The sequence below is a fragment of the Gambusia affinis genome, linkage group LG11 (assembly GCF_019740435.1).
Source record: "Gambusia affinis linkage group LG11, SWU_Gaff_1.0, whole genome shotgun sequence".
Lineage (NCBI taxonomy): Eukaryota > Metazoa > Chordata > Actinopteri > Cyprinodontiformes > Poeciliidae > Gambusia > Gambusia affinis.
The window spans coordinates 29572483-29593285 of NC_057878.1; the positions used below are offsets into that span (position 1 = coordinate 29572483).

The following is a 20803-nucleotide window of genomic DNA, read 5'->3' on the forward strand; positions in this document are numbered from 1 at the left end:
AGCTGCAGGCCAGAGTGCATGCTGGGTAAAAATCTACATACATGCGTCCCTCTGTCTGTTTCTGACCGTCCACTCTGTCCACTCTGTCCCGCGGCCTGGTGCTGCCATCGTCCAGGATCCAGTTCAGCCAATCCCATCAGCGGTAAGGCCTAAGCTCCACCCGATGAGCTTGACCCCTGACCCCTGCGGCTGAACGCCCCCTGCTCCTGTAGCAGTCTGTGTCGCCTGCAGCTGCATGACTCTGATTCAACAGTTCACTTCTGGTTTCTACAGTTTTCACTGGTTCCACTGCATCCTTAGTGCTCCATGTGTGTCACTGGGTCCCCTTAAGGCCCGCCTCCTCCTTGCCGCCGCGCCCTCAGGCCGTCCGCCTGCCATCCGGCTCTCAGTGTGTGTGTCGTTTGCTCCCCACAGCCGGCAGTCGCTCCAGCTCCCCAGGGAAGCTGCTGGGCCAGAACTACGGCCGCATCCCCCGGGCCGCGGCGCCGCCCAGCACCGCCGCAGAGAGACGCAGCAGGATCCCCCGCAGCCAGGGATGCAGCCGCGAGACCAGCCCCAGCAGGCCGGGCCTGGGTAGGACGCTGAGCGCCACATGCATCCGACCATCCATCCATCCATCCATCCATCCATCCATTCATCCATCCATTCATTCATTCATCCATCCATTCATCCATCCATCCATCCATCATCCATTCATCCATCATCCATTCATTCATCCATCCATTCATCTATCATACATCCATCCATTCATTCATCCATTCATTCATCCATCCATTCATCCATCCATCCATTCATCCATCCATTCATCCATCCATCCATTCATCTATCCATTCATCCATCCATTCATTCATCCATTCATCCATTCATTCATCCATCCATTCATCTATCCATTCATTCATCCATACATCCATCCATCCATTCATCCATTCATTCATCCATCCATTCATCCATCCATTCATCCATTCATTCATCCATTCATCCATCCATTCATCCATCCATTCATCCATCCATTTCCATCCATTCATTCATCCATTCATCCATCCATCCATTCATCTATCCATTCATCCATTCATTCATCCATCCATTCATCTATCCATCCATTCATCCATCCATTCATTCATCCATCCATTCATCTATCATACATCCATCCATTCATCCATCCATTCATTCATCTATCCATCCATCCATCCATCCATCCATTCATCTATCATACATCCATCCATTAATCCATCCATTCATCTATCCATCCATTCATCTATCCATCCATCCATTCATCCATCCATTCATTCATTCATCCATCCATTCATCCATCCATCCATCCATCCATCCATCCATTCATCCATCCATTCATTCATTCATCCATCCATTCATCCATCCATCCATCCATCATCCATTCATCCATCCATTCATTCATCCATCCATTCATCCATCCATTCATTCATCCATTCATTCATCCATCCATTCATCCATCCATTCATCCATCCATTCATCCATCCATCCATTCATCTATCCATTCATCCATCCATTCATTCATCCATTCATCTATCCATTCATTCATCCATCCATTCATCTATCCATTCATTCATCCATTCATCCATTCATTCATCCATACATCCATCCATCCATTCATCCATTCATTCATCCATTCATTCATCCATCCATTCATCCATTCATTCATCCATTCATACATCCATCCATTCATCCATCCATTCATCCATCCATTCATCTATCATACATCCATCCATTCATTCATCCATCCATACATCCATCCATTCATCTATCCATTCATCCATTCATTCATCCATCCATTCATCTATCCATCCATTCATCCATCCATTCATTCATCCATCCATTCATCTATCATACATCCATCCATTCATCCATCCATTCATTCATCTATCCATCCATCCATCCATTCATTCATCCATTCATCCATCCATCCATCCATTCATCTATCATACATCCATCCATTAATCCATCCATTCATCTATCCATCCATTCATCTATCCATCCATTCATCCATCCATCCATCCATCCATTCATTCATCCATCCATTCATCTATCATACATCCATCCATTCATTCATCCATTCATTCATCCATCCATACATCCATCCATTCATCTATCATACATCCATCCATTCATTCATCCATTCATTCATCCATCCATACATCCATCCATTCATCCATTCATTCATCCATCCATTCATCTATCCATCCATTCATCCATCCATTCATTCATCCATCCATTCATCCATCCATTCATCTATCATACATCCATCCATTCATCCATCCATCCATTCATCCATCCATCCATTCATCCATCCATTCATCCATCCATTCATCCATCCATCCATCCATCCATTCATTCATCCATTCATTCATCCATCCATTCATCTATCCATTCATCTATCCATCCATCCATTCATCCATTCATCCATCCATTCATCTATCCATCCATCCATCCATTCATTCATCCATTCATCCATCCATTCATCTATCCATCCATCCATCCATTCATTCATCCATTCATCCATCCATTCATCCATCCATTCATCCATCCATTCATCCATCCATTCATCTATCCATTCATCCATCCATTCATCCATCCATTCATCCATCCATTCATTAATCCATCCATTCATCCATCCATTCATTCATCCATTCATTCATCCTGGTACCAGTGGTACCAAGTACCAAACTTCCTGTGCAGACAGGAAGTTGTTCTTAAAACTTTGCAGGCTTCCTGTAGCCATCCTGCTGTGTGGTTCGGCTCGGTCCAGTTCTGTTCCAGTCAGGATCAGAATGTTGAATAAAATGTTGATAAATCTGTTCTTCCGGGTTCTACCAGAACCATCCCACACATTTCAGCCAGCTGACCAGCAGTGTGCCAGGATCAGTCTTACAGCTCTTAAGCTGCAGGATATTTTTAGAACCTTTTTAAAGCCGTGGTACTGACCCGGTCCAGTCTGGTCTATTTCTGTCTGGTTGGATGAGTGAAATTTGTCACCAATGAAGATAAAAAAGGAAATATTTTTCTCTCGTCTGCAGCAGCATATTGACTTTGTTTCTTCTTCTACTGTTTTGACTCACACGTCTCCTCTGCAGTCCTCCTTCTCTCAGCAGATGTTTGATGTTAAACCAGTCAGAGTGTTTGGGTTCCTCTGCTGCAGCTCAGAGGAACCATCTGTTCTCTAGCAGGAGTTTCCTGTTAGCTTCTCTGCTCACATCAACAGTTTAGCATCTTCTGAAGTGGAGTTACCTCCTGGAGCAGGTTCTGTTCCCTGGTTCTTTGTGTCTGGACCTCTGGTGGCCGTCCAGAACCAGCATTTCCTTCTGTATTTCCTTCCTGTTTCTCTCCTGCTTGATGTTTTCAGCTAAGCAGTTGTTCTGACAGCTAGCCTGCGTGCTAATGCTCTTCTTCTTCTGCTGCTGTCCCCCGCTGCACGCTAGCCCGGAGCCGCATCCCGCGCCCCAGCATGAGTCAGGGCTGCAGCCGCGACACCAGTCGCGAGAGCAGCCGCGACACCAGCCCCGCTCGGGGCTTCGCTCCTCTGGGTGAGTACGGCCTGGTGTTCCTCAGGGTCGCTGCTGCCTTTCCAACGTTTTACTCAGAATGAATCCTGGAGAATCAGCAGGAAACTGAATTAAAACACAACCAGAAGCTGCGGCTGGAAGGCTCCATGCTGCTGCTTCTAGCTCCACTAATCACCTTCAACAGCCTGGGAAGGGTCAAAGGTCATCTCCACACCCTCTGGAATCTGTTCCAGAAACATTATTCCCAATATAATAATAATAATGATGATGATAAATTACAATAAAAAATTCTGAGTAAAAAGGTAAAAAAAAAAAATTAATGAAAATGACATTTTAAAAAAAAGTAATAAATGATTAAATTGAAAACTTTCAATTGGAATTAAAAACATAAAATCAAATTAAAACATTAAAAAAGGTTATTCCCAAGAGGAAAACATCTCAAGGTCAGAGCGCCATCTCAGACTGAGTTAGCAGGTCAAAGGTCATGACTCTGAACCAGTCTGGCTGCTTGGAAGGGTTGCTGGAGAAAACCTCTTCTCTAGAACCAACATGGCCGCCGGAGCACGGTTAGCGGATCAGAGTGATGCCGGACCAGAACCAGACCCAGAAATCAGTGAGGCACAGTGGTGGAGGAGTGGTGATGAGGGCCATGACTCCGCCTACTTCCTGTTTCCTGATGTTGAGTTTCTGGGTTTAGAGGAGCTGCTGAAGATGGTCTGCTTGTGTCTGTAGCAGGTGTGCTGGTCACTGAGGACCGGAGGGTCAAAGGTTAAATGTGAGCGGCTCTGGGGCCTGGTCCTCTGCCGTCATATTTAACCTAGAGGCCAACTGGGGAAACTGGACCCGGTGGTTCTGATCCAGTAGTGACTTCTTGGTTCTCCCGCAGCCTCCAGACGCCATTCCCGTTCCACCAGCGCTCTGTCCTCAGCAGAACCCCACGGCCAGTCAGGTGACCTGCATGTTCCCAGTCCTCCCAGTGTGAGCTGGAGTGGCCCACCAGTCTGCTTCTGTTGTCGTTCCTCATGGCTGCAGCCAGAACCCATCAGAACCCATCAGAATTCAGTTTTTACTCCAGCATGGCAGCTTTTTCTTCAGTTGTCATGGAAACATGTAGTTTTGGTTCCAGGAAGGTTCTGGTTCCGATCCATATCTCATGCAGAAAGTGACGTTTTTCTGTTTCTTTGTGTTTCCAGCCTGATTGTTTCAGTTTTCATCCCTTAATGAGACTCTGAACATCTGGTGCATGTTTCTGTTTCTTCTTCTTCTGTTGGCTTCCTCTGCTTGTTGGGCGCTGATGATCAGACCAAAGAAGAAGAAGAAGGTAAGACTCAGGCAGCCGGTTCCCTTCATTAATCAGCGGTCCGTCTTGTTTTGTAGATCGATACGGTCTGATCCACCAAGCCAGGATTTCTGCGTCGGTGAACGCCATGCGGGTCCTGAACACCGGCACCGAGGTGGAGGCGGCCGTGGCCGACGCTCTGGTGAGTCACTTCCTGCTTCCACGCCACAATCCTTCAGAACTGCGGGCGAAAGTCGGAGAAAAGGTCCTTGACAGTTTGGGTTTGTGCTCCTCTCTCTCGTCTTCCTTCTGGCGTTTTGCTTGCAGCTGCTGGGAGACTCCAGGAACAAGGTAGAGGGACGCTTACCGCTGTCTGTGTTCACTCCATCGCCAGCCTGTCTGTCTCACTGCCTCCTTTACTTCCTCCGGTTTCTGTCTCGTTTCTGCTCCAGAGCCTCGCGGCACTGCTCGCCTGCCTCTGAGTTGAAAACAGATTGTTTCACAGATCAGGACTGAATCACATCAAAGCTCTGCATGTGTCTTAACCTCCATCCCTGGTTGCCAAGCTCTCATTCCTGCATGACGCTGCATGAACGTTTCCCTCTCCGCTGCAGAGGAAGCCATTGCGGCGGCGCTACGAGTCTCCTGGGATGTACTCCGATGACGACGCCAACAGCGACGCGTCCAGCGCCTGCTCGGAGCGCTCCTACAGCTCCAGGAACGGAGGCATCCCCCACTACCTGCGGCAGACGGAGGACGTGGCCGAGGTGCTGAACCACTGCGCCAGCTCCAACTGGTCCGAGAGGAAGGAGGGCCTGCTGGGTCTGCAGAACCTGCTGAAGAGCCAAAGGATCCTCAGGTGGGAGTCTGTCAGGGGGTTAGTAAAGTCTTTGCACCTTCTGCTGCTGGGAGTTATTTGAAGGAAACACAGAGCTCCTATAATACGTTGGTGAAGTCAGATGTATTCCCCCTTCAGCAGCCAGATGCTCTCCCCATTCAGGCTCTTCTGAACGGTCTGGAGGAAGCCAGAAATGCCAAAACATCTTGAAGTCCCAGTCAAATGATTCATCCTCGTTGTACTGACCTCTTTCTGTCGCCACCAACTTCCAGGTCAGAAACACGATGGCTTTAGCTGCAATAACAGCAAAGATGCTGTGGAAAGATCATCACTTTAAATGTCAGACATCTCTCCAAGGCATGACTAAGGCTGCGTCATCACCACCAGCCTGTTCACCCGACTCCGGTCCACTTGCTATAAAGTCCAGTCCGGTTGGTGAGGTGTGAACACTAGCTGACCTCTGACCTCTGACCTCTGGTCCTCCAAACCTCGGTCTGGGTTCGGTTGAAATGAACTCTGGTTCAGTTTGAATGTGAACGCCCAGCGGACCAGAAACCGCTCCAAAAGCAGGAAGTGGACTACAGCGCAGGGCATTCTGGGTAAATCCAACCAAAGCTAACATGTTAGCCTAGCGCTAGCAGCAGAAATGTCTCCTGGTCTTCAGCCAAAGACTAAAGAGAAATCCTCCAACACTAAAATCTGACGCCTCCATCTTGTTTCCATCTGGTGAAGAAGGAAGTTGCTCTCAGTGTCTTCAGAGGTTTTTGTGTGGTTTCCTTCAGTGGTTGTTGGTGCAGCGCCCCCACAGGCCAGGAGGGGAACAGGTTGGTTTGGGTCAGAATAATGTGGAAGAGAACTCAATCAGTAAACATGGAACGGAACGTTTCCTGAGCAGTTTTTCTTCCAAAGATCCATCTTAGTCTGACCAAAGTTTCTGTTTAGGTCCCTGGAAAGTTCAACTTCTTCTCTCTTAGAAATAATTAAAGTAAATAAATAAACTACATATGTTTACGTTTGTGTTGGTAGGGTAGAACCTGACATGCCTCCAGGAAGTCATGGGTCATTGTTCTGGTTCTGTTGGGTTCTAACTGGCTGTTTGTCTGTGCAGCCGGGTGGAGCTGAAGAGACTCTGTGAGATCTTCACCAGGATGTTTGCAGACCCCCACAGTAAGGTAGAGACTCTCAGATACATGCATGGTCTTCAGCTGGAGATGTTTCTGGATCTAACTGTGTGTGTTCTGCCTCACGGCCCGCCTTGCTGTGGCTCTAACTCCAGAGAGTGAGTGTTTGCTCCTTCAGTCCGTGTCCTCCCTGTCGGACGGAGAGCCAGTCTGACCAGAACCTGCCTTTGCTCCCAGGTGTTCAGCATGTTCCTGGAGACGCTGGTGGACTTCGTCACGGTGCACAAGGACGACCTGCAAGACTGGCTCTTCGTCCTGCTCACTCAGCTGTTGAAGAAGATGGGCGCCGACCTGCTGGGCTCGGTCCAGGCCAAGGTCCAGAAGGCTCTGGACATCACCAGGTCAGCACTGAGACGCAGCACGGCCTGCGTGCTGCTCAAGCCTTTATCACTAAGACACTGATTCAATGATCTAGTGCAGTGGCCCCCAAACTCCGGGCCGCGGACCGGTACCGGTCCATGGACCGATTGGTACCGGGCCGCACAAGAAATAATGAAATATTTCAGTTTAATGTATTATTTGAGTCTGGAGGATCTTTTATTTTGAAAATCCTTTAACCGGACCCTCTAGGTTCCGTCTTGGCGCCAACATTGAGCCACAAGCAGCAAAATGGGTCAGAACCAGATCAGATTCTTTGTAAAGTTTCTTTATGAAGGGAAAAGGTCCAGAGAAGAGACAGGAGGATGGATTTATCCAGTAGGTGATTCCCACAGTCCAAGCTCTGCATGATATGGTGACCGGATGTTAATGAGGCCATGAAGCTTCAAACTGTTTCTCCACTAGAGACCAAGAACCCTGAGCATCAGCAACACTTCTGGTGTCTCTCATCTCTCCCAGATGGACCGTCTGGTTGCAGAGAAACAAGATCAGTTCTCCATTAGTCCTTATCCTGAGGTCAAATGTTTGTTTTTGTGGCGCCTCTGTATCTTATTTTGAAGGGATGTGTAGACGTTACCATAGCGACCAGAGTCAGAGCGTTAGGGCAGCAGAGAGAGGAGATGAGAGGAGTAGAGCTGAGAGTTTTAGGTCTGGTTCACAGGATTTAAGGATTGTGGGCCGATTCTCCAAACCTCTGTGACCACAGAGCCATAAAAGTCCAACAGGTTCTGGTCGGTTCCTGAGTCCAGACACACGGCAGGAGCAACACACCACACAAGAACCGGTTCCACTCAGAACATCCTGGTTCCTGAAGAAAATCCAGTAAAACCCCCAGCAGACCAAACATGAATCTAGAATAATCAAGCAGTAGTGAAAGTTAGAGATTCATTTTAAACCATAAAAGACGAAACAAAAAGAAAAACCGTTTGATAAAGTCGGAGGGAGCAGCAGCTCAATTTGCTGCTCAGTGATTTGGAGGGAATTATTCTGTTTTTATATTTAACATTTTTAACTGAATAAACATAACCACATATAATAATGACCTTTACATGTAGTAATAAACATTTCCACATATCTCCTCCGATGTCCACCGACTCTCAGTTGCCATGACAACAGTCTGGGATTCCCTCCGTTCTTACATCACCGCGCTCCGATTGGCTACGTGTCACATCCAACAGGCCGCCATCATCTGGCCAGACCATGTTGAATATGTTGATTTTAGATCGGGAACACCATCCTGCATTAATTACCCCCCCACCCCCCAGGCTGCAGCAAAATTGCCAAGTCTTGACCGGTCCACGGTGATAAAAATGTCGGGGAACTGTGAACTGCTGAAACGTAGAGCTGCCTTTCCTAGATTGACTGAACATTCTGCGCTCCACTACTGGTTCCAGGTTCCCGAGGCTCAGTGGTACCACCACGACAAAACCCAAAAGCCTTACTGGAATCTCTGATTCACCGTTATTTAAATACATCCTGGTCATACAGTGAGGTCCTGGTATTGCTGGTTTTACTGGTTTTAGGTGAAGCATATAGGAGAATTAAAGTGACAAACTATGGAATGTATGAATATAAAATAACACACAGGACTCGGATTCTTCACTGCTCCGGTTGAGCGGGAAGAGATTTAATTGTAATTAATCACAGAACAGAATCTCTAACAAATATCCAAAACCTGCCAGCTCTTACTGGATGCATCACTTTTTATGGGGTTCCATCTCCACTGGTGTGTGTTGGAACATTTGGACCAATAGCATTGCTTCCCTTCCCCTGCTAGTTATTCTGCCTCAGTTTGTACTAAATGTGTTTCAGGCCTTCCAGGAAGCGGTTTTGGACTTCCTGGAAATCAAAATCTGCTCCATCTCAGCGGCGCCAAAGAACAAATTTGTCAAGTTGTTGTTCGTTATCTGTCCAAATATAAAATCCTTCTGACTCCAGTTGGTTCTGGCCGCTCAGAGTGACCTGACCCGGTGCCAAACAGCCTGAAAACATCATGTTCTCTCTAACAAGCAGAGCATCATCTGCATATTTCTGTTAGTGTAATTTTCTCTGGTTCCAGAATAGACTCAAATGACCTTCAAATGACTTCATCCTCGGTGGAGAAACTCCAGATAAATTCTAGATAAAATGGACCAGAAGGAGGCCGAGTCGTCAGCCCTGAGGTCCAGTAAATATTACAAACCAGGTGATTGGGTGAGTTGGTACCAGATCTGATTCTGTTGCCAGTTACCTGGTGTGAATTATTCTGCTCTGAATATTTACTCTTCAAACATCGTCTCTGATCAGTGAAAGTTTGAGATCATCAAAGTTTCCTAGGAAACGAGCTCTGATGGTTGACGATGATGTTCAGCGTTGACCCGTCCAGCAGGTTTCGGTGTTCCCTTCGCTCTGACCCGGTCAGCTCCTTCTGGGTCAGAGGTCACTGAACTCAGCTTCTGTCTGCTGCGTTTCAGGGAGTCGTTCCCCTTCGACCAGCAGTTCAACATCCTGATGCGCTTCATCGTGGACCAGACCCAGACCCCCAACCTGAAGGTGAGCCACAGATGTTTCCCACCGCCGCGTCTCCGCCGGCCCGGGATTAAACATCCCGTCGTCCGCAGGTCAAGGTCGCCATCCTGAAGTACATCGAGTCTCTGGCTCGCCAGATGGACCCGACCGACTTTGTGAACTCCAGCGAGACGCGGCTGGCGGTGTCCCGCATCATTACCTGGACCACCGAACCTAAAAGCTCCGACGTCAGAAAGGTGAGACGCATTTCATCCTCCATACAAGAACAAAGGCTTTCCACCCGAAGGTTAAAACTGTTTTGTTTTTAGCTCAATTTTCTGTTTATTCGATAAATTAGCGGTAAAAAGGTTTTGGATTGAAGATTTTGCTGATTAAGATGTGATTGAATTAATTTCAAACCCTGAAATTAATTGGATCTGAAACTATGAAAGCCTTTTATCAGAATCCTAGTCGACTTGTAGCGGCTGAGTTCTGGTTCCGGCCGATCACCTGGATCTGAGAGAGACGGGGCCGCCACATCTGGGCGAGGCGAGTCTCACTTCGGTCCGGTCCCGGATCATGGTCGTCGTGGCGATGACCGTGAAGGCAGCCCTGAGGGACACCCAGCTCACTTAAAGGGTCAGCGTCGATTTGAAAACTCTCAGCTGAGAGCGGGCCGGGTCAGGGGTTGGTTCTGGAGGACAGACCAGGTCCACCATCTGGGTCCAGATCAGGTTCTAGATCTCAGTACACTGATCGGCCAGCGTTCGGGCAGAACCTGGCAGAACTGGAGAAGTTCCAGAGCCGAGTCGACACCAGAACTTCTCCAGGTTCTGCTGGACATCACCTGTTGTTGCTGGGTTCTGTTGGCCCAGTTCTCCTGCTCTGATCAATGGCCGGTGCCAGGTTCTGGTTCTGACAGAGGTTCCTCTGCATGTTTGGTTCTGCTGGTTCCAGGACCTGGGATCAGTAAGTGGTTCTGGTTCTGTGCGCAGGCGGCCCAGGTGGTTCTGATCGCGCTGTTTGAGCTGAACACGCCGGAGTTCACCATGCTGCTGGGCGCGCTGCCCAAGACCTTCCAGGACGGCGCCACCAAGCTGCTGCACAGCCACCTCAAGAACTCCAGCAACACCAGCAGCGGCGTGGTGAGTCCCTCCAGAACCTCCAGAACCCGGTCCAGGCCTTATCAAGCTCAGCTTCTGCTTCTGTTCTCCAGGGGTCTCCCAGCAACACGGTGGGCCGGACGGCGCCGCGCCACGCCCCCAGCAGGTCCAGCCCGCTCACTTCCCCCACCAACTGCTCCCACGGCGGCCTGTCTCCCAGGTAGGAACCGACCGGACCGCGGCCGGTTCTGTCACCACCAAACCTGCCTGCTGGTCCTGGAGAACCTTGTCTGTAAGGCGTTCTGGTACCGACCCACCGGGGTTCTGGTTGCATGATAGTCCATCCACAGATGGAGGCGCCATGATTGCTACTGTAAACGTGTGTAGAAATCATCGGCATAAGATAAAAATGGTAGTGGAGCCATGAGACCTGCTGAGAGCAACGCTCCGGATGGAAGTGAAAAGCTTCCCATCAGAACCGCTGGAACCGTCCCGAGTCTGAAAGGTCAGAACCTCCGGATGCTGCGATCAGGTTTTTTCCTTAATGTTTCTAGTATAAATGCTGCTATGAGATCTGGCAAAACGGAACCATGAAATTCAGACAAAAACATAAAATACCTGCAGGTCCGAAGCATAAAGAAAAACAGCGATCTGTAATAACATATGGAACAGTAAGGCTCTCGAAGCCTACATTAAACATACAGTCAAATACATCTCAACACTTTTCACATGTCAGGTAAAAAATGAAACATTCATTCATGCAGGTTGCATTGAAGTCATCAACCCAACCGGCCTGATAGCGATAGCATGGCTAGCTGCCATGTAATTCTGCAGAACGTCTGAAGGGGGCAGAGCACCTACATCTTTTATTCAAATTTTTTTTTTTTACAGATTATCTCTCATGCCAAGACAGCGAACGTTTAAAAAAATCTTTTTTAATTTGCTTGCTGCAGCTTTAAGCAGACGTTCGGTGTGAGAGTTCACCGTCAGGTGATCGGTTTGTGATCGGCCGTCACTAATCACACTTTTCCACGGAAATTGGTCGATTATGATTGGTGGCCGACGGCTCGGCGTGCCACTAGTCACCTAGTCAACCTCTGGTTCACTGGTCAGCAGGAAGCAGATCTGTCCTCTAACCTGACCCTCTCAGCTCAGACTCTTTTTGTCTCTCCTCTGTCTCCGTCCTTGTCCTGCCTCCTCTCATTGGTTTCCTTCTCTCCTCCATCCTCCCTTCCTGCTGCTACAGTCGTTTGTGGGGTTGGGGGGTCGACGGGCTGCTCCACGCTGCGCCCCCTGCCGCCCCCCTGCCTCAGTGCGACCCCGCCGCCCCCGGCCTCAGGGCCCTGCGCCGAGCCTTTTCACCCAGGTAGACCGAGTCCAGTTGTTCTGTTTGTCGCTGAGCGTCGCTTGGCGACACGTCGGCACGCTCGGATCGGACCGGCGGCAGAAACACTGCGCACGCATGCGGACCGGCGGCCGTGTTTCTGCTCTAGCTGCGTCCTCTGACCCGCCGTTCCGCCTCTGTGCCCCGCAGTGTGACGGAGTACGACACGGAGAACATGAACGCCGAGGAGATCTACAGCTCGCTGCGCGGCGTCACCGAGGCCATCCAGAGCTTCAGCTACCGCAGCCAGGAGGACCTGAAGGAACCGCTGCGCCGCGACGGCAAGAGGGACGACGGCGTGAGTGTCCCACTGGTGGATTACTGGTACTACTGGTGGATTACTGGTACTACTGGTGGATTACTGGTAGATTACTGGTACTACTGGTGGATTACTGGTAGATTACTAGTGTACTACTGGTGGATTACTGGTAGATTACTGGTAGATTACTGGTACTACTGGTGGATTACTGGTAGATTACTGGTGGATTACTGGTAGATTACTGGTAGATTACTGGTGGATTACTGGTAGATTACTGGTGGATTACTGGTAGATTACTGGTAGATTACTGGTAGATTACTGGTGGATTACTGGTAGATTACTGGTGGATTACTGGTAGATTACTGGTAGATTACTGGTGGATTACTGGTAGATTACTGGTGGATTACTGGTAGATTACTGGTGGATTACTGGTGGATTACTGGTAGATTACTGGTAGATTACTGGTGGATTACTGGTAGATTACTGGTGGATTACTGGTAGATTACTGGTGGATTACTGGTGGATTACTGGTGGATTACTGGTAGATTACTGGTGGATTACTGGTGGATTACTGGTGGATTACTGGTGGATTACTGGTGGATTACTGGTGGATTACTAGTGGATTACTGGTGGATTACTGGTGTACTACTGGTGTATTACTGGTCGGCTAATGGGTATTACTGGTGGATTACTTGTAAATTACTGGTGGATTAGGGTAGGGTCTGATGCCAGTCACAAGCTTCCACTTCCTTCTAATAGTCAGTAATACTACAGGAAAACCTGTTATAATAACTGCATTTATAAACTTCAGGTGCATGATATCGGCTTTTTGCAAATGCAAAGAGATGCTAAATCCTGCCGTTTTATTTTGAAAGTATGATTAATTCTGAAGTTCCTCCTGTCAGGTGGGAAGAGAAGTCGTGGCTCCGTCTCCAGGTCCTGATGGTCGTCCGGGTTTAGACGTGGTGGAAGGCGGCCGCACCGCCCTGGATAACAAGACGTCGCTGCTCAACACCCCGTCGCCACGGTCCTTCTCCGGGCCCCGGAGCCGCGAGTTTGCCCCCTACGGCTTTGGAGAAACCATCTGCGCCTACGATAAGAGCGCGCTGAAGGAGGCCGTGTTCGATGACGACGTGGAGCAGTTCCGTGACTGTGAGTCTGCAGACACTCTGCGCGTCCCAACAAGGGTCAAAGGTTACCTGCTGTTATCACATGGACTCGTCTCCAGGTTGAATCAGGGATCACACAGGTTGTTAACATGCTAACAGATCCCAGAATCAGTTGTCTGTGACTCCTGGAGGGGGCGCTGTGCAGCAGGAAGACTCCTTCACTCTGGAAATAAGAGCTGCACAATATTACAAAATATTCTGATTATGATTTTATTTGTAAATATTGTGAAGACTATAGTATTAGAAAATATTTCAATGATGATATTGGTAAACATTGTGATGACACTAAAATTGACTCAGTATTGTACAGCCCTAGTAGAAAATGACAGCAGCCATTGGCTGTATAACTATCTGACCACCAGGGGGCAGTCATTGACCAGCGATGGGCGACTGATTCAGGATTAGCTGAACATGTTGACCTAAATATGTCAAACTTTTCTTTAAAAAATGCTTTTTGTGATACAGCAAAACTAATAATTACTTCAGAAATGTTTATCTGTAGTTATATTTTTCACCCATGGAGGTCGCCATTTTGTCACCAATGGGTTGATGACGCATTTTGGCCTGTTCTGTACCGGAATCTACAGAGTAAACACAGCAAGCTTAACTTTACCTGAGTTTATCAGGTTGTGTTTGCCTGGTGCAATTTTAGATGTTGCCACATGGTGGCGCTGCTGGCTGTAAGTAAAACTAACCAAAAAAGGCGAGTTCCCACATGTGCAAAAAGAAGAGCGCAGTGGGAGAGCCACAGCCAAACATAACTTACAAAGGGCCTATTTGGCCCTCAACATTTCTCTCCAGAAGACTTTGAGTCACTTGTATGAGCAAAACTGAAGAAGGCTCTAACAGCTGTTTCTGGGCCGGACACGGAGGTATGGCTGCGTCTTCTGGTCGGATCACACAGTCTGACCAGAGGTACATGTCCTCCATCGTTTCCTTTATGAAGCTGAAGGCAGCAGCAGCTCCTATGTCCAACTGTCCCCTTCCTCTGTTCGGTCCTCCTCGTCATCATCACTCCATGTTTCTACGTTCCGATGGATTTCAACGCTCTGGTTCAGTTTGAAAAGGCTTAAAGACGTTACGCATCACTGTTTGGCTGGACGGAGTTAGTTTGACCATCAGACCACATTTACCCAGAATGACATGGCAACATTCGTGTGACAATATTTTAAATGAAGAACTAAACAGCCTGCAGTATTATAGTAGTATGAAATAAATATTAAATAAAGAGTTTCACTTTAGTGTGAAATGAAAGTAGAACCAGACGCTGGCGCGGCTCAGAACTGGATCAGCTGCTAATGCTAGCGCAGCGGCCAGGTGGTCCCCTGAGATCCAGGTGAGAGGTCACCTAAGACTGTCGCCATGGAAACAGGAAGCAAAGCTGCTGAAACCAAACATGTCTCCATCCAGCTGTTCAGCACATTTGTTTCCGTTGCTGCCATCACATTGTTCCCTCTGCACCCACCTCCCCATCTTCATCCTCCCTGACCCTGACCCCTGACCCCTGACCCCACCTCCCACAGGTCGGCAGAAAGATTCGGGTGAAAACAAGACGAGTCTCCCTAAAGGCTTTTGTCCTGGTAAACGCTCTTCCTCCTCCTCTTGCTGTTTGTTTCCCTCATTTATCTCCTAGAACCGTCGGTTCTGTCGGGTCAGGACCGACCCGACAGAACCGACGTTTTGCTGGGTCAGGTCGGGTCGGTTCTGCCGGGTCGGGTCCGTTTACTCTGACTCTGGGACGTTACCCGGTTCTAGAATCGTTCAGGATGTCGGAGACGTTCCATGCTAACCCCTCTCTGGTTCCGAGCAGTCGGACCGGACCATTCTGACCTGGTGGCGGACCTGCTGAAGGAGCTGTCCAATCACAACGAGCGCAGCGAGGAGCGGCGCGCGGCGCTGCTGGAGCTGCTGAAGGTCACGCGGGAGGACAGCGCCCCCATGTGGGACGAACACTTCAAGACCGTCCTGCTGCTGCTGCTGGAGACGCTCTGCGACAAGGACGTAAGTTCTGGTTCTGGGGCGGTCCTGGTCCGGTTCTCCTTCCTGGGGTTCCTCCAGGCCTGCTGGTGGTCTCTCTCCAGAGGGACCGGACCAGGACTCTGGGGCGGTACTGATCCGGTTCTCGTCTCCTGGCAGCACACCATCCGGGCCCTGGCCCTCCGGGTTCTGAAGGAGATCTTGAGGAACCAGCCGACCCGGTTCAGGAACTACGCCGAGCTGACCATCATGAAGACCCTGGAGGCCCACAAGGACTCCCACAAAGAGGTGATCCGGTTCTGGTTCTGGAGAAACTCCTGGTTTCTTGGTGAAAAGTATTAGCACCCTTGATATGAATGAATGAATGAATATCAGCCGTTCATTCATTCAACACTTTGATTGACCAATGAAATAATAATCAACCAATCACACCTAGAAGTTAGAGACAGTTCTGGACCGAGGGCGGAACCGGAGAACCGGAGAGAACATGCAGAAAGACTCTGGGCTGGGAATCGAACCCAGGACCTTGTTGCTGCAAGGCAACAGTGCTACCCACTGCCCCACTGTGCAGCCGGGTATTATTATTACCATTATTCTAATAATTCCAGAACCTTCAGAACCTCTCATGGGTTCCTGAAGCAGCTCTGTTTCTATGTCTAAAAAGTTTCTGCAGTTTTTTAGTTTCGGTTTTTCATCTCCTGGTTTTTCTTCGGTCTCTTGTTCTCTCTGAATTTGTCTTTTGTTCCTTTTCCTGATTCTGTTGTTGATGAAAAGCAGAGACGTAGTTTATCAGAATGATTTGGTCTTCATGAACCTGAAGTGGTTCTGGTTCTCCTGGAGTCTGATAGTTTTGGGTTTTAGTTTGGAGTTCTGCTCTTCGCCGCTAAAGGACGAATCTTATTTAGCAGAATGACTGACATGGCTAGGTGTGTTTAGGTGTGAGAGGTCAGAGGTCGGCTGTGAGGCAGTCGACCTCTGACCTAGCCGCCGTGTCGTCCCCCAGGTGGTGCGTGCGGCCGAGGAGGCGGCGTCCACGCTGGCCGGCTCCATCCACCCGGAGCAGTGCATCAAGGTGCTGTGCCCCATCGTCCAGACCGCCGACTACCCCATCAACCTGGCCGCCATCAAGATGCAGACCAAGGTCATCGAACGCATCGCCAAAGACTCGCTGCTGCAGCTGCTGCCCGACATCATCCCCGGCCTGCTGCAGGTGGGTTCCGGTTCCGACCCGTTTCCAGCCCCCGGCGGATTCTTCCATGACGCCCGCACAGCAGCTTATTTGGACAGTGGAAATTTTTTGCCTTATTTTTCCTGGAAATGTTTGTGAGCACTCTGCTCCGGGTGCGACTCTTTCCATGTTCCTGCTGACCCGCCGTGTGCGTGTGGGCGTGTGGGCGTGTGCGTGCGTGTGTGTGTGCGTGCGTGTGTGTGTGTGTGTGTGTGTGCGTGCGTGTGTGTGTGTGCGTGCGCGTGCGTGCGCTCGTGCACGGCGTTCCTGATGCTGCTTGTGTCTGCTGCAGGGCTATGACAACACAGAGAGCAGCGTCCGCAAGGCCAGCGTGTTCTGCCTGGTGGCCATCTACGCCGTGATTGGAGAGGAGCTGAAACCTCACCTGGCACAGCTGACAGGCAGCAAGGTAGCTCTCACACACACACACACACACACATATTGGACCCGTGTCAGGTCCAGCATCAGGTTCTGATGGTCTCTCTGGTCCAGGGGTGATGATGTAGGCAGTTTTCTAAAGTCCATTGTGAATCCATTTGTCCAGCAGCAGATCTACAGCAGAACGGCCTAGTCAAAGTCCAGACCTCAGCCTTAGTGAAACACTGTGGTGGCCCTTCAGAGAGTTGGACCAAAGATCCTCTGTCAGTCAGATGGATGCCTCTGTTCTGTTCCTGCAGCGCAGCAGCAGCCTGAATGTTTGACCCAGAATCTGGTTTATTAAAAACACAAGATGGTCATCAAGTAAAATCCATTTCTGCACCAGATTTGCTAATATTTATCCCTGATGAATACATTTGGTGTCAAATCATAAGTCATTGGGGGCGTTATAAGAATGAGTGATGCCGTTGTTTCTCACTCATTCTGCTACAAAACGTAACCGACAGCATCCGGTTTAGGATTTTCAAAATAAAAGCACCTCCAGACTGAATACATAGAACAGACATATTTAATTATTTCTTGCGTGGCCCGGTACCAATCGGTCTACGGACCGGTACCGGTCCGCGGCCCGGTGGTTGGGGACCACTGCTCTAAACCACAGTCAAATGTATAGAAGGATCCAAACTACATCCAGACTGCGAACCGGGCCGGTTCTCCTGACGGTTCTGCGAACCGGGCCGGTTCTCCTGACGGTTCTGCGAACCGGGCCGGTTCTCCTGACGGTTCTGCGAACCGGGCCGGTTCTCCTGACGGTTCTGCGAACCGGGCCGGTTCTCCTGACGGTTCTGCGAACCGGGCCGGTTCTCCTGACGGTTCTGCGAACCGGGCCGGTTCTCCTGACGGTTCTGTCTCTGTCTGCAGATGAAGCTTCTGAACCTCTACATCAAGCGGGCCCAGACCACCAACAGCAACAGCAGTAGCTCCTCCGATGTTTCCTCTCACAGTTAATGTGAGCCCTGTAGAACCTTCAGAACCTTCTGGACCCAAGTAGAACTTCCCGCTCCACCCTAACCTGCTGTCCTGCTTTGCATCTGAGCTGGAGCCGACCCGGTTCTCCTGCAGCTTCTCCATAAGTTCACATGGCCGGATCCAGAAGTTCAGCAGCACCTTCTGATTGTTTTCTACGTGCCCTTAGGGACCGACCCGACCCAACCCGACCCGTCTAACTCATCCAGAACTTTGGATCAAATTGCGGTTCTCCAAAGCATTGGTTGTTGCTCTAGTGCGACGTCTTCTCTGTTCCACCTGCAGAGACCCGCTTCACACCTGGAAACACATCTGGACCCGACCTGAGGTTCTGAGACCAACACTGCTCAGTCTGAGCAATCAGCTCCTAGAAATTTGGTTCCCAGGAATTAATCCGCCTCACATAAATAAAAAAGACTTTTCCCAGAAAGTTTGGAGACATTTTCATCTGTTCAGAAAACCTCCTGATTGGACAATAAGAACAGAGTCACAGATCCCACCGTCCAATCAGAGAGTAGAATTTTTGGTTGCCTTAACTTGAGGAGCAGATAGCGGCCGGGTTCTGGAGCTCTCCAGAGGTCTGGTTCTGTCTCCTCCTGGAGACCCGGACCAGAACCTTGCAGGTGTTCTGTAAATACACGTCGATAGTCACTGTTTGCACGTCAGTGAGCTAGCTAGCATGTGGAGCTCCGCCTCTTCTAAAGTGCACTTTGTCACCCCAGCCTGGTTCTGGTTCTAGTAGAACCACCGGGCCGCCTCTGGATCTGGTTCTGGAGGAGTCTGGATCCCCACAGGCCGCTCCAGAGTTTAGCAGGAACCTTTGTCCTGCTGATGAATCTTCAGATTTTCTTTGTCGTGGTTCTGGATGTCGGTGAGGAGGTCCAGAGCGGCTCATAAGTCACGAATGTACAGGAAGTTCTGATCCGGTACTGAAACGGACCCGTAGCCGGTGCTGCCTCGCTTCTCCTCCTCCGGGCCTCTTTCTGTTTTATTTTAGAAGAACCCGCCACCCTGAAGCTGGTCATACTTTGTTTTGCTGCAATATTGCGACTTGTATTTATATATTTTATTTGATCAGGTTTTATTTTCTTGTTCTGATTTGATGATGATGATGAAGATGATGATAATGGTGAACTGTACAGTTGCTCTTCTTTAAATCCTGTCAGATTTGCAGCGAAGTGAAGAAATAAACAGACTGAAAGTAAAACTTTTCTGACCGGTTTAATTCTTTCTGTCTGAGATCGTTTTATAACTCCCCAGGTTTAAATAATCCAATAAAACGGATCAGAACTCTGGCCCAATTACCTGGTTTCTGATACAGACAAGCAGCAGCATGGAGACTCAACAGACCGGCACCATCCAAGGGATTTAAACGCTCTGCTGCGACTCCTCAGAGGTCAGTTAGCATTAGTGACTCAATTTGAGGTTCAGCATCTCTTGTGCTCCAGTTCTGACCTGCATCATTACTCTAATCCAACCCAGAGGGGTTAGGTTTTAATTTGTGTTGTTCTGGGCTCCAGCTGATGAAAGTCAAAGTTCTGCAAGAACCACAGCTGACCAGCTAGAGGCCCAGAAATATGGGCATGCTGTTCGGTATCGGCACTCAGAATCAGGTCTGGGTTCCTTACGCATGGATCAATGCAGTCTGGCATGGAGGAGGTTCTGGAAACCCAGGTGATTCTGATAATGGACCTTCAGCTGGTCGTCTTTCTTGGTTCTGATGTGTCTTCCCTCCGGACAAGTAATCCAAAGGTTCTCTGTGTGGTTCTGCTTTGCCTGCAGATAGAAGGCATTGGACCAGAACCAGCAGATAGCATGGCTTCCTAAATGAACCACAAACGGAGCAGGTTCTACTCTTCCTCCAGACTCTGAAAGAGAACTGGACCTCAAGCAGCAGCATGGTTCTGGTTGCATTTCTGCAGCTGCTCTCACACATCTGTAGCTTCTAACTAATCCGATAAAAAGCTGAAGGCTGGTGCTGATCCAGATCAGGTACCAGCTACAACCTTACTGCTACTGCATTATCAATCCTGCAGCCTTCAGGCTGTCTGAACCAAGGTCAAAGGTCAATCTTAGTCCAGGGTATTCCTCTGTGATTCATGTGTCCCAGGTCCTGAACAAATCCTTGTCGTGATCGGGTTCTAAAGTTGGTCTCCCAGTTCCTGATCAGGCGGTCAGCGGATCGGCACCAAAAGGTACAGAACAGAAAGTTCTGGTTCTGATGTCCTGGAAACAAGACTGGCTGAGGGTTCTAACAGAACAGATGGATGTTCTGTTCTCCGTCCGTCCGTCCAATCAACCATCCATCCATCCATCCATCCAATCGTCCAACCAACCATCCAACCAACTATCCATCCAACCAACCATCCATCCATCCATCCAATCGTCCACCCAACCATCCAACCATACATCCATCCAACCAACCATCTAATTGTCCACCCAACTGTCCATCCATCCAACCAACCATCCATCCAACCAACTATCCATCCATCCAACCATACATCCATCCATCCAACCAACCATCCATCCAACCAACCATCCATCCAACCAACCATCCATCCAACCAACTATCCATCCAAC

At 49.2% G+C, this 20803-nt stretch overlaps 1 protein-coding gene across 20 annotated transcripts in view; it reads left to right on the forward strand.

Moving 5' to 3' along the window:
• clasp1a (cytoplasmic linker associated protein 1a) overlaps positions 1–19430 on the forward strand; it is a 39618-nt gene extending 20188 nt beyond the window's left edge. For 2 of the 20 annotated variants that reach the window (XM_044131158.1, XM_044131159.1), the window contains 22 exons: positions 415–573; positions 3453–3557; positions 4423–4485; positions 4914–5017; positions 5143–5166; positions 5430–5674; positions 6762–6825; positions 6930–6932; positions 7012–7175; positions 9666–9744; positions 9813–9956; positions 10695–10844; positions 10916–11022; positions 12049–12168; positions 12337–12484; positions 13351–13597; positions 15138–15194; positions 15425–15615; positions 15751–15879; positions 16595–16801; positions 17112–17228; positions 18119–19430. In XM_044131158.1, coding sequence (XP_043987093.1) covers positions 415–573; positions 3453–3557; positions 4423–4485; positions 4914–5017; positions 5143–5166; positions 5430–5674; positions 6762–6825; positions 6930–6932; positions 7012–7175; positions 9666–9744; positions 9813–9956; positions 10695–10844; positions 10916–11022; positions 12049–12168; positions 12337–12484; positions 13351–13597; positions 15138–15194; positions 15425–15615; positions 15751–15879; positions 16595–16801; positions 17112–17228; positions 18119–18205 — 2714 coding nt within the window. In that variant the 3' untranslated portion in view covers positions 18206–19430. The remainder of the gene's footprint in view (positions 1–414; positions 574–3452; positions 3558–4422; positions 4486–4913; positions 5018–5142; positions 5167–5429; positions 5675–6761; positions 6826–6929; positions 6933–7011; positions 7176–9665; positions 9745–9812; positions 9957–10694; positions 10845–10915; positions 11023–12048; positions 12169–12336; positions 12485–13350; positions 13598–15137; positions 15195–15424; positions 15616–15750; positions 15880–16594; positions 16802–17111; positions 17229–18118) is intronic. The other 18 variants (XM_044131164.1, XM_044131175.1, XM_044131168.1 and 15 more) reach the window with 14 other exon arrangements.
• The last annotated feature ends 1373 nt before the right edge of the window (positions 19431–20803 follow it).